The 14,122-nt window shown below is 42.4% G+C and overlaps 1 protein-coding gene across 1 annotated transcript in view; it reads right to left on the reverse strand.

Annotated features, from left to right (window-relative positions):
* dock8 (dedicator of cytokinesis 8) overlaps positions 1-14,122 on the reverse strand; it is a 50,553-nt gene that overhangs the window by 25,785 nt on the left and 10,646 nt on the right. Inside the window, 11 exon segments of the mRNA XM_034542061.1 lie at positions 365-458; positions 820-956; positions 1,055-1,217; positions 1,397-1,477; positions 1,832-1,981; positions 6,086-6,152; positions 6,817-6,902; positions 7,736-7,945; positions 10,621-10,729; positions 10,943-11,014; positions 11,662-11,837. Coding sequence (XP_034397952.1) covers positions 365-458; positions 820-956; positions 1,055-1,217; positions 1,397-1,477; positions 1,832-1,981; positions 6,086-6,152; positions 6,817-6,902; positions 7,736-7,945; positions 10,621-10,729; positions 10,943-11,014; positions 11,662-11,837 — 1,345 coding nt within the window.

A 14,122-nucleotide genomic window follows, 5' to 3' on the forward strand; every position in this document is an offset into this window, starting at 1 on the left:
GATTTGGGGGAAGTCTGCTTGTGCACTTTCTTGCAGAGTTGAGTAGTGTTGAGAAGAACAATACCAAACTCATGTCTGTCTGTTCGGTATGAAGCTACAGGCATCAGCTGGTTAGCTTAGCATAAAGAAAAGGAACAGGGAGAAACAGCAAGCCAAAAGGTAACAAAGTATGTGTGCTAAGCTAAGCTAACTGGCTGCTGGCAGTAGCTTCATATGTCGCAGTCGAATTGAGACCGGTATCAATCTCCTCAACTATCTGCAAGAAATCAGATAAACCTATTTCCCACAGTGTAGAAGTATTCCCTCAATGTGTACAATAAAATAAAAATCTCTGAATGAGTGTTTAGATGTGATGAGAGATGACCTGATATTGTCTTGACTCTTCTCTGTGGAGTGGAGGTTTTCTTGATCTCAGACAAGAACTTGAGCAAATCCTCATCACTCAAACGATCTCCCTCCTAACACACACACACACACACACACACACACACACACACACACACACACACACACACACACACACACACACACACACACACACACACACACACACACACACACACACACACACACACACACACACACACACACACACACACACACACACACACACACACACACACCACACACACACACACACACACACACACACACACACACACACACACACACACACACTTTTAACAGTGAAGACTCTGATGGAATGTCCTGTTTGATCAAAGAATGAGACAAGGCCGAAGACAAGCTGATCTGCCTGTTACACTGTATGTTGAATCTCAAGGAAATAATAGTCTCCTTGTGTGTGGGTTGCTGTCCGACCTGTTTGAAGATGGTGCTGATAGTAATGGTGGCAGGTTTGAAGGCAGACACGTTGCAAAATTGATCATCGATGGTATTGTAACGTTCAGAATTCCTCCTGGGAAACTGCGCCCTCCGGTCAATGCTGCTGGATTTACCTGGAAAAATAAAACATGCACACGGCTATAAACAATCTATGGAAATACACACCATAGTCCTCCCATTCATTAGGGCGGACACCCACAAGCACACACACCTCCTTTTAGGCTGTCAGAGTCGGTGACATCGCGGTCTATCGTAGCAGTGGAGATGACTTCCATGATGTTAACAGTTGCCCAGGCGAATGGCATGCGATAGCGACCGAGCCTGTAGCAGAAGGTCTCTGCCTGATTTCGCAGCTTCTCAAGCTTGTCCTTGTTCTGAAAGACCAACAGATAAGTAACGATAAAGTTTTATTTTCATGAATGCAGTCAAAAATGCCTTGAACTCTAAGAACGTAGAATAATAACAGTAGATGTTTGCATGATGACATTAAAAATATTTTTGCAATATTTTGTTTGGGGTTCGACTGTTTAATGAAATTGCTCTGCCACGTTACCTTTGCAGTGTCACATTCCCTCAGTGTCATGTAGGGGTCAGCACAGTCCCCAATCTCTCCCTGCTGGAGAACCTTTTCAAGCTAAAAAACACACACAAAGTTCATGAGCCATTAGAGCAGCTCAGAATAATCAAACCATAATATACAAGTCCCTATTTATTTGTTTTACCTGTATTTTAGCTATTCTTATTTATTTATTTTTAGCTTTTAGGATGTTTTAATTATGTGAAGTGTCTTTGAGTATTATGAAAAGCGCTATATAAATTAAATGCATTATTATTATTATTATTATTATAGATATTGAAGAGCAAGAGACACAAAGGCAGCATTACAGGGTATAATAATAGGATAGGATTAAATTATTTAAAGCCAAGAAATAAATAGCTGAATCCTTCTGTTCCATTTGTTCACAGGTGCTATGGATTTCATTATCACCTTGATGACCAGGTAGATATCTGGGGAAGGGTAGGTTATGGAGAAGATTGCAGATCTGGCCAGGGAAGACTGATCCACGTGTGGAGTGTGAGGTTTTAAGAAGTTTTTTAACTGTTCTGAGTTCAGATCGAAGTAGAAGTTCTCAGATATCTGGAGGGAGACAAAAAGTGGAAAAGTTGAACTTTTGAGTGCCAGAAAATATTTCTCTTCGCCACATTATTACTTTTGTTCAGAACATCTTTTACATCACATTCAGGGCATACAAAAATGCATGCAACTCGGAGGCACAATGTTTTCCGAAATAAAGATTAACAGGAATCAGTTGAGAAAAGGTTTCATGTAAACCTAAGACTGATCCAGGAATACCATCTGTTCAGTCAGCGCCATAGTTTCTCTACTTGCCTTTCTTTTATTTATTTGTTATTGACATTCACCAGTCAACACAAATCCATAAAATGAGATTCATTTTTGTATGACACACTAAATTAAAAAAATGTTCACAAGCAAAAACATTGAAGAATGTGTTGAATGAGGGAGTGCTCTTTTCTTTACCATATAATAATAGACAGTCAAAATCTGCCCAACGGAGCTTGACAGTCATCTACTCGTCTTTCTAATGACCTCGGGCTAGGAACACAGCCATATGTCCTGGTCTGGCCCGGCCTGGTGTGTGTCATGTGATCCTTTTCACTGGAAAGCCATTAAACAGCCTCCATCATTCTCCGATACACTGACCACACCAAAGCAGACTGCTAGGTCAGCCAAACCTGCCCAAGTTGTTAACTGGAATCCTGAAAACAGTCTCAAACTGTGCTCAGATTCCAGACTCGGCAAAATATTCTAGGTTTTCTATCTGAATTTTGTTCATAGTGGTCCGACAAGCCAGAAAGCCAAACGTCAGCGTATAGAGTTGGTGACGGAAATGACCCCGGTCATATCAACATGAGGCGCACTTACCACAAGAGCGAGAGTTCTCAAAAGCCTGCTGTGAAGGAGTCCACCTCGTACGGACACATGACTTCTTGGAATTCACAGAAATAGCTTCTCAATAATCAAAGCCAGCTGATCATGCGTCAACATTCACTTTTATGAAAATAAAACCTTCAAAGCATCAAATTGGGGGATTAAATGTGAAATGAGGAATGCACACGGAGGCTATTTGACCGACTGACACACACCGTTTAAGAATAAATGCTTCACGTTTTCTAACGTGGCACACTTACGACCACTCCAGCGTTGCCAATTTAGCTACTGTTGTGGCAAGATGTTGCGTGTTGTAAGACCCCTTTAACAACCTTTCAAAAGAAGCGACAGCTGAATGCAAATTTTCGGGTCAGACATCAGCCCCTTTCCCACAAACAGTCTCCAAAGCAGCTCCATGAATCTGCAGTTATTCTGCTTCCTGAGGTTGCTGACAATGTCTTGTCAACCAAACAACAGACAGACTGAAACACAAGCTAACTGCTTGCAGAGTATCCACTGCATATATGAAGAAAAGAAAACGCTGTGCTTCTGATCACTCGTTGTGTTTTTCGGGGTGCAGTCACAGCCCAGCAAAACTAGGCTTGTCTGGTCTTGTAGGAGAATAACAGGAAGAAGATTACTAATGCCTGGAGTAAACCTGGAGAGAAGCTGACATTTCTCAACTCTTCTTTAAAGTGACGACATAGTTGTCCGTTTGCAGGACTACTCTAGAACATTGGTTTGTTTTTATCCGTGAATCTGATATCATAAGTAGGCCCCCGTTTTTGGGTCAAATCCCGTGTCTGTACCTTGGCTGATGGACCAGAGGGGCATGATTAATAACGAAAGTATTAAATGGAATTATAGGAACATCTGCTGCACATTCCACAGATGTGAAGAAGAAAAAAAATGACAACAACATACAAACAGAGACAGAGAAGCACAATCCCCATGGGATATAGAGACAAGGGAAAGGGATGCAGGGAAACGGAGAGAAAATAAGGCAAAGAGGCAAATAAAACATTACACTCTTGAGGAGACAGAGAAAAATAAATCAGTGTACTGAAGGCAGAAAGTAAAAGAATGAGGGGTTCAAGGATAAATAGGTCAGCAGCAGATGCTTCACAGTTCCACTCCAATTAAAACTAAGTGAGCAAACAAGCTTGTCAGTTTCTCCTTCGCTCAGAGACACATTTCATAGTCTGGATCTGTCTCTGCTCAATTAAATAGGCAGGGTGTTGTAAAGACCTCCACAAAAGACACACACTTCAGTTTAACACGTGATAAAAGTATTCATCTTAAGTTAATGACAATGTAGCACTTCAGCTCTGCTCTTGTGCACTGACGTTTCTAGGAACTTGAACTTAAAATATTCATGTCTCTTTGACATATTAGGCAACATTTTCCTTAGGCAAACAAGCTTACACTGCTTGTGTTGTCCCAAGAACGGCCATTCAATTGCCCCATCTCACTCGGAGGACCATCTTAAAAGCCGTCCAGCCTGCAGACAAGCTAGAAAGCAGCTGGGCAGCGACGTGACGAGGGCGAGGCCGGTAGCTAACACCCCTTCTCATTCGAGAGACCCATGAGCATTTAAGTATCAACTAAATCCTTCCAGTCCTTTCACCAGCCAAAAAAAAAAAAACTATCCAGCTGTGTAAATCCACAGAAAACATGCAAACAGCCGTAGTTCAAAATGGTTGACTGGGAAAATGCGGCGCAGTATTAGTAGTTATAGAACCAAAACATGACGACCCCCAGGGGCAGAAATATGTGAGGAAGATGAGATGTAAACCTTGTAGATTACACTGATCCCTCAATGCTGACTGACAAAACTTCCAGACCTCCCAGCATGCAATAGCTACCGTCAAAAACAAGGCTGGAAACGCAATCAATGACACAAGCAGAACATCCCAGTTTGATGCCATTTTTTAAAGCTTATACAACACCCATCCATCCATCCATTATCAGGCTTCCCTCTCACCCGCAACACTTTCCAGCTCATTCAAGGCCAGCCGGGAGATATAATCCCTCCAGCGTGTCCTCGGTCTTCCCCGGGGCCTCCTACCAGTTGGACGTGCCCGGAAAACCTCTAATGGGAGGCGTCCAGGAGGCATCCTGACTAGATGCCCGAACCACCTCAGCTGACTCCTTTCGACACGAAGGAGCAGCGACTCGACTCCAAGCTCCCCCCTGATGTCCGAGCTCCTTACCCTATCTCTAAGGCTGAGCCCGGCCACCCTACGGAGGAAGCTCATATTGGCCGCTTGTATCCGAGATCTCGTTCTTTCGGTCACGACCCAGAGTTCGTGACCATAGGTGAGGGTTCGAATGTAGACTGACCAGTAAATGGAGAGCTTTGCCTTCCGGCTCAGCTCCCTCTTCACCAAGACGGACCGGTACAGCGCCTGTTTTACTGCTGCAGCCGCACCGATCCGCCTATCGATCTCCCGCTCCACCTTACCCTCACTCGTGAACAAGACCCCGAGATACTTGAACTCCTTCGCTTGGGGTAGGCAGTTTGCCCCCACCTGGAGGGAGCAATCCGCCGGTTTCCGGCAGAGCACCATGGCCTCAGATTTGGAGGTGCTAACTCTCATCCCTGCCGCTTCGCACTCGGCTGCAAAACAACCCAGTGAATGCTGGAGGTCACGGTCCGAGGAGGCCCCATCATGTTTAATTCACTCAAAGATGTCTCAAAGGCATTGACTAAATTCTGTCATTTTTGGGGCTATTTTTTGTGATGTCAAAGTAACTTCCTATTAAGAATCAGTCCGTGTTCATGAGGGTTTCCTTGTGACCAGTGTTCCTCTCTGTTAATGACATTTTCTCCATTTCTCATATGTCCTCCAAAGTGGTAAATGGACTGCATTTCTATGACGCTTTCATCCAAAGGGCTTTTCAATTTGGCACGCAGCAAAATATAATGGCCTATTTAAGTTACAAGCAGTAATGATGTAAACAAACATGTTGTATCCTGTTTGTGTCACAGTTTAAGAAGGCACATTGAATAATGTTAGCATGTTTTGATATATTTGACTGTGCTTTAATATGAATCACCTTTCTTGGGATTTCCCATTGTTGTCACAATAACTGATGCATCTATTACAAACACCAAAAACACAGCAAGGTGTCCACAACAAACACACACAATGAACCTCACCAAACAAGTACTGCAAGTGGTTTGTAATTGTGTCCTATCCCTGTATTGTATGAAGCAAGACAAACATGTCACACAAGTGGACATAAGTCATTACATGTAAGGACGACTGTGAAGCAATGTGTTCTTACCTTTTTCTTCTCTTTCAAGTCATACAAGGCCATAGTGGCAAATATGGGCTCAATGTCAATCTCAAACCTATGAAGCCAAGGAGGAAAAGGACATTACTCATTAAATAATAGCAGGAGAGACAGATATTTAACACTCAACATTAGTGCTCTGGTTATTCCCTTTAAGCCGATACTATTAGTACTATCAGTAGATTATTGTTGTATAAAATGTAGCACAGTAAGGGATAACATGTTTGCACTGAGGGCTAAAGAATAGAGAATGAAGTTGCCCAACCACTGCAAGAGGAGCAATGAGTTAAACTAAAACACCAGTTTTATGGGATGCAAGAAGGACGAGTGAGATCAAGCGTGAAATGCAGAGCAACTCTGTGTGTTTGTGTGTATGAATGATAGAAATAAAGAGAAAGAGACCAAATCCCACAGAGAAAGGGAGGGACGGGGTTTTCTGGAGAAGAACAGCAGCCACTGTACAGCACAGTCCTCCTTCACTCTCTCATACTGCGCTGTCGTCACATCTACTGCAAGCTTTTTGAACGACTTTTAAGTCATGATCAGATGTGACAGACAAGAATGTACTGCATGTTGAATGCTGAGCAAAAGGTCATTTTCATAAACTAGGGGGTGTAGGAATAATTTCCCTTTAACACAGCTAACTGTTGGTTCCTTGTCCAACTTAGGGCAGCTGTTTAAATCCCTCCTCCTCCTACAGTTCATGAAAATGTATGACATACTTGATGGCCTGGCATCGGATCTGGATGCGGTCTCCAGTGTGTTCTTTGGGGCAGTCGGGGATGGGCCGGATCTCCACTGCATCTTCCTGGAGCACAATAGCAGAGAAAGTTTTCAAACCATTTAAGATCTGAAATATGATTCCCTGGTGTTTATATATTGGGGGTAGGTGAACAAATAATTTCAACTACAGAATGGAAAACTTTTAAAGTTTAACAAGGTATAGAAGTAAATCCATTTACAGGCAAGAGGTGTAAATTGGTGATGCTTTTAAAAAATATATTTGCCCTCTTGAAGGTGGTTGCATTAGAGTAGTCTGAAACTTCCCCAAAAACTAATATTTTTCTCGGCCTTTTGACGTGTACTTTTCCTGTACTCTAAAGTCCATTCATATAGGGAACACAGTGGGAGAAGTGATAATTAATAGGATAATCTGGAGATTATTTTCTTGTTTTTGAAAAATGTCAATTTCCAAGGGCCCAAGGGGATGTCTTAAAAAAGCTTGCTTTGTCTGACCAACAGTCCAAAATCCAAAGATATCTAGGAAACTATCACAATCAGCAAAACTTCAACTCTGTAAAGATAACATACAATACTTTCAAAGAAGGTTAATTGATAACTCAACCATCTCTATTCAGAAAATTAAGTATTATCTTTTTTTTGTTAATCACATTATTGCAATGTGATTAACATTTCTGGCATGTCTCATAGATATTGATTGACTGTACATATATAAAGAAACCAGAGACAACCAAAAACACTTGGGGAATAAAGCATTGTATATATTGGAGAGGAGTTGTATGACAATTTCCAATTGACCCTCACATTAGTCTGCATCCTGGTGCGTATGCCTTCTTAACAGAGACAGACCGACCTTTGCGCACATGGCTCCCATATGTACCAACCCTCTCTATATCTCACCTCTTCGGCAGGTGGGTACAGAGCAAACAGCTTGGGGTGTCTGTACTCCTGCCGTGCCTCCTGGTTGAAGCGGTCTAGCTCCTCGTGGCTGCTGTAGGCCAGCAGGCCCTCCACTCTCTGGTCCGGGGTCAAACACCGCAAGTTAAAGTCGGAGGAGGTCAGAGTGCGGCCAGAGTCATTACTCAGCCCTGCTAGTGTTGGAGACGTGACCTAGGGCAAAGACAGCGAGAGAGGGTAAGGGGTTGGAGTTGGGGGGAGGACAGAGAGAATAGGGAGAGGAGGAGGAGGGGAAAAACAAAGGATGAGCAAAATAAGGCGGTATTAAAGCAGAATATCCAGAAGGATGTTATTTGGAGAGACATTGATGAAATTGGGTGCAGGGTAAGGGCTACTTTATTAATGGATATTTGGACAAAGCCCGGTCTTCCTTCAGTTAAACTACATTATTATGGGGTTTGAGTAAACAGGGAAAAACGGCATACTCGACATCCCCATTGAATTGTTGCCCCATGGCTAAATCTACCCAAACTAAAATGTATCACCACAAATTATCAACTGTACACTTCCACAGCATTTGATGAACCGTCGACAACATGGAGAAACGCTGCCTCCATGTCACAACAAACGGCTAACGGCTAACGGGCATTTACGCAGTCTAGACGGTTTCTGTTTTGGCCTGGAGACAATGAAAGTCTCCTGTGTGTTTTTGCCTAATCAAGGCTGACTCCATGTAGAGAACACGCAACAGATCGCTCATGTTTATGTGCATTAAATATTTAATGCGACAGAGAGAGAAGTGACACGAGTCCTATAATAACACTCAGCAGCTGCTTCCATCTGTGTTATAAACATGCAGTTTTCTTGCTGTATTTTCAGTTAGATGTGGGATATACAGTCATTCAATTTTGGCAGACAATAGGGTGGTATGACTTACTCGTCACTAACGATATTGATGCATTGTACATTAGCTGATCAAGTTCTGTAAGCAGAGATCTCCCAGCAGGCTGATGGCATGCCAGGCAAAAATGATGGAAGCAAAGAGGTTCACTGACCCAGAGCAACACGAGCTATGAAAAACAAGCTTGTGAGATGCTGCATATTGTTGACACCCAAATGCTCTGCCAGCAACATCACAGGCCTGCTGGTCCAAAATGAATTAACTAACTTAACATAGCAGTGGGATATGTAAATGTACCTCTCAGACGTGCTGAAGTAAGGGGAATCAAGCCTGAGATATGCACAAAAGATATCTTCTGCTGTAAAATATTTATGCTGCCCTTTGGCTTTTGAGCGCTCCGCCTTATTTTCGTCTGTGTTGTTTGGAATATACAGAATTCTTACATTTGGTGAGTGTCAATGGATTTATACCACCAACCTCAAGCATCATACAAATATATCCAAAGACATTAACATAGACCATTCTAGCTTTAAAATCCTCTGTCCTTCGGGACTCCGGGGAAAAGGAAGCAAAGGCAGCAAATACTTTTTCTTGAGCCTGTGGCTAAAAGTCAAGCACAAAAGCACATTACGTCAAGTGATATTTAACACATCAACAGCTAGGAAGAACCTTTAATTCCTGTTTAGAAATAAACTCTGTTAACAATAACTGATTGGAGCTTCAGAGGTCACTCAGGCTGGCACTGGCACCATAAGGCATTAGTCAGACTCAGCTACAGGGCAGTGCATAACCTCTCTGCTCCCATTCTACATCCTTCATTTCTCTTTCATTCCCATCATCCATGAGTCTCTCATCCCAGCTCCCAAACCACTGGCAAGGACAGACCGAGCGTCCACCCTGGTGAAGCTTCACCCTATCGGGGCTCCAAGGGCCCATCATAATAGGGCTGTTCTTTCCCCCTCTTCCCCTCCCTGTGACTCTCTTTCTGGCATGTAGCTCATGGGTAGCCCGGAGCGGTAATAAGGGCCTTTTTGCTTGGGGTGATTAACCAGAATTGGCAAGGATGGGGTGACAGGAGGGGGCTGGTGAGACTGGCTTGTGGTTAGGGATGGCTGGGAGTGGAGCTGACTGGGACTTGGATTGGTTGGGACTGCCTAATGCTGGGAGCTAGGGATTTGGCCACGGTGAGACAAAAGAGCCGGAGAGAGGGAAGTGAGAGAGGATGGGAACTTGGCTCAAAATAATGCCAGTCGACTACTGAGGCTGGGATTCGTGATGAAAGTAAAAGACTGAGGCATGGAGACGTAAGCTACTGTTTGAAAAAAATGTGGAGAGCAGAATATAAACAAAATGAATACCACAAAAAAAATAAACCACACCATCTAAAGCTAAACACGCAGAGGTTACAAGAGTTAGAATGAATAATATTCAGGTTTAGTTCAGTGCAAGCCAGGCAGAGTAAACTTGAAAGAGCTGCTGCAGGGGAAAGAGTGATAGGAATAACAAAACACTGTTGTGTGCACTATTAAAGCGCCCCCAGCACAGTCTCCCACTCCTCCCTCACATTTCACATCCAGTATCCACATCGTCTCTCAAGCCTTGATCAGAATGGACTACCATACGCTTAATTACTTTACTCTCACAAAAGACACTTTAACTATGTGCAACATATTTGCATTCAAGGACAAAGCTTTTTTTGTAGTTCTGTTCGGAATTTGAGAAGGTCTGTACTGGCCTCGTGTTTGTGAGGAAAAGTATGGAGCAGGGGGGAAATGATCAGCATGTCACTTTTTATCGTATTTATTTTTCGGAATGTGGTATGCGCCCTAACCGTTAAGCTACCAGGGCACACCACACACTGCATTTTGTTTATCCAATCACTACACAAACAAGAGAAGAGGAAGAAGAAACCGGTTAATGTGTGATCTTTAAATGTTGGATAGGCTACAAGAATTTCTGTTAAATTAAGATATTCTGCCTTTCTTACTGGCTTCTGCTGGTTGTCTGGCTCAACGTCGGACGCAAAGGTCTGTTTCCGAAGGGGTTTGTGTAGGCCTGCTCGCTCCGAGTACGCACTCCAGCCATCGCCCTGGCACCTACACACACACACCCACACAAAACACACGCTAGGTTAACGACGTAGACAACCAAACACACATAAAAGTCAACCGATACACCTCTGCGATCAGACAAGACCGAAGCCTTATGTAATATAGTGGGGGGGGGGGGGGGGGGGGGGGGGGGGGGGGGGGGGGGGGGGGGGGGGGGATATTGTAATAACCGTTGTGTTTCTGTGGGAAACAGTTTACCTTCTAGAGACCAAAAGCCACGGCTGAATGTAACTCTTCACGCAGTCCCTCACATGTGGATCCAACTCCAGTCTACAAAGAGAGGGATGAGGAGGATGAGACGACACACATTCTCATGCCAACAAGTGTGCAAACATTCACAGACAACTGGAGACTTTACATTGCTCCTCCATCTTATTCTGTACTTCATGGTCAAGGTGCAGAACAACAGAATGCTCTGAATAAGTTGAGATAGCACATTTTTGTAGAATACCTTTAGACTGACGGGTATTTTAAAAACGTGTCCTGACATTGTAACTGCTACTTATTCTGCTATGGCATAGATTCTCCTAAAAGCTATAAAACCCAGCTAACATCTTTTAACTCTATACACACACACACACACACACACAATATGTACGACTAAATGAAGAAATCATTCTAGAACTGTATCTAGGCTTCTGATCTTCTGCCTTATTTGTTTATCCCAAGTAAGTTACTTTCATACTTAATTTCTGTAACTTTCACATTATTATTAGTATAAATATTAACTTTCCTACATGGACTTGATAACTGACAATGCAGTGAACCCTTATGAAATCATTCGTCACAATTCTTTCTGGTAATTTACTTTAACAGAAAGGTCTAAAAGCATGCTAATTGAAATTCAGGGAGGATTTTATTTTATTTTGACTTATTATAGTCAGAGTGGGTGGATTGTCAGAATTCTGGTGACTCACCCATCTTCAGGGACAGAGTGACTAACAGTGCGACACTCCTTCTCCACCTGCTCCACCTTCAGGTCATCATCCGGGAAGTCTCCAAGTTCCTGCATCAAGGCCGAGTCTCCGCTTCTTAACTGTGACATCAGGAATTCCTCCAGGTCCAAGGGCTCCACCGCTTCATACGACTGAGGCTGCAGAGTGAAGGAAGGGAAGAATTAGGACACACAGCAATAAAGTTCACAATATGAGGAAAATATGTGTAGACGTATTAACTAAAGTGCAGTTTAAGGATTCTGATAGAGTAGAGTGGAGAACTTCTTGAGGGTAAATGTTAACTATATGCCACGAAAGCATGAATGGAAATCATGTCAAATCACATATAGAGACAAGTGGCAGACTTTAAACAAACAGCAAATTGCATCAACCGATGAATTTGCAGTGTCGTTCAAGAACAGCACATCTTGTGTAATCATAGAACAAGTGTTCAAATAGTCCCTCATCCTGTTTTTAAAAATTGTTTTTATTCTCTAAGGAATAGATTAAATCTACATAGATAATGAATGAAATTGAAACAAAAGTTAGTGTAGAAAAAACATTTCAAATAAAAAAAAAAAGAATAACAAATTAATTAATGAAGAAAGATACTAATTCACTGTATTTAGCTATTAAAATAGTGATGCATCAATCTAAGGATCATCCTGCATGATTCAGAAATAAAGAAGATAAATCAAGCAAACAAAGAAATATAATATTGTTTGCAAAAAGTTATAAGGAGGTTCATGAGTTTGTACAGTCCACAGTGCAGAGAAGTACAGAAGAAGAAGAAAAGAACGGAAGGGAGGTTGGACCAGACATGTTGAATCATGATTATTTTATAATGCCTCATACCTGTAGTGGAATAAAGGACTGGAGCACAAACTAAAATAGACTCTGGAACAAACTGGTCCATATAAGACAACAAGGACATTTTATCTGTGAACCTATTTTTAGGCAAAAACTCGTATCAACCTCCAGAGCTACAGCAGATCAAAGGCAAAGCTGTATCACTTTTATGTACAGTAAAAACAGGCTGCTGAAATTTGCATTGGGGTCTTGGAATCAGTACATACTGTTCGTTATCAGCGCACACAGTTAGACAAATTCCCACGGGCACTCAAAGGGGAAGAACTGACCCACGTTTTATCATTAGAGAGCTCAAAGGAAGAAAAAAAAAACACAAATGAGGAGATAACACGCGGCTGGCTCCACAAACGGGAGCTGGGAACCTGCATGGAGCAGGTGTTTCTCTGCAAAGGGGCCGCAAACTGGGCAGACCTCAAATCGGATTACAGTCGGCAGGCTGTGTAGCTGATTGGACAAAGCTTGGACTATCTATCACAATATCATACTGAAAGATTCCTAAGTTATTAATAATGTGTCAAAGTCTCTCAAGATACACAATGCACAGTGTTCAGAGAGACAAAGTGCCGAAGCACTATCCAAAATTAATATTTAAGCTTGTAAGGGTGCACACTGTCCCACACAAGAAGCATTTGCATGACAAATGGGTCGTGTGTGAAAGACTGAGAAAGAAAGAGTGGATCCAGCCACTGTCGTACCCACTGACAGATAATATGTACACACAGGAGAAGTAGTAATAACTTCAGCAACAAGACGAGTCACTGCTGTACTCAGCTTTTAAAAGCAGGGCAAATTCCTTTTGCCTTCAGACATGTTTTTGCACATCAATTCCCCTGAAGGGATATTTTTCTCTGCTACATGGGGTTGGTATCAGCGGCGTGCAGCGTAAGTAAGGAAGAATACACAGACAGCCAGATGGAACAACTGTATCATTATCATGCTAAATGGCAGGTCCTCAATACAGAAGAAACCTTCAACGCCTCCTTTCTATAGAGGAGGTGTGATCTTTAACAGCGTGGCCGTCTTCTCCATATGTGCACTTCTCTGGCTCTCTGCCTCAAACAATCATTGTAGCATGGCCTCTTTTTTTTGTCTAGTATGGAGGCTAACAAAAACAAATGAATGCAAATCTATGCATGCCTCTGATCAACGCCTGCTCTGTGGAGTCATGAGAGTAGCTCGTAAGAAACAGCCAGACTGGTGTCTTTCCGCTTACTCGTTTTCAATTTGTAATTTTATTTTAAAAGTGATTCCTTTGCAACTATGTTGCTAATAATTGAGATTGCAATGCATTACTGGTTAAAAAAAATAATGTGCAGACACATTCAACGATAAATTAATAAAATAAGCTTTACACATTGTTTAAATCAATTTCTGCAATCACGATCGGAGCCTTATTTACGTAACATTTATCCATTTAAAAACAACAACTTGTATCTACCAACGCCATTGTTCTCAATGTGGATTGGCAAAGATGAGCAGGGACGGAAAACAGACACGTAAAGAAGTCATGACAAACATTGTCCTTCCAGAAATACTGCCCCTGTTTAACCTGAATAGCAATGTTTAAGACAAT

The sequence above is a fragment of the Cyclopterus lumpus genome, chromosome 9, assembly GCF_009769545.1.
Source record: "Cyclopterus lumpus isolate fCycLum1 chromosome 9, fCycLum1.pri, whole genome shotgun sequence".
Classification (NCBI taxonomy): domain Eukaryota; kingdom Metazoa; phylum Chordata; class Actinopteri; order Perciformes; family Cyclopteridae; genus Cyclopterus; species Cyclopterus lumpus.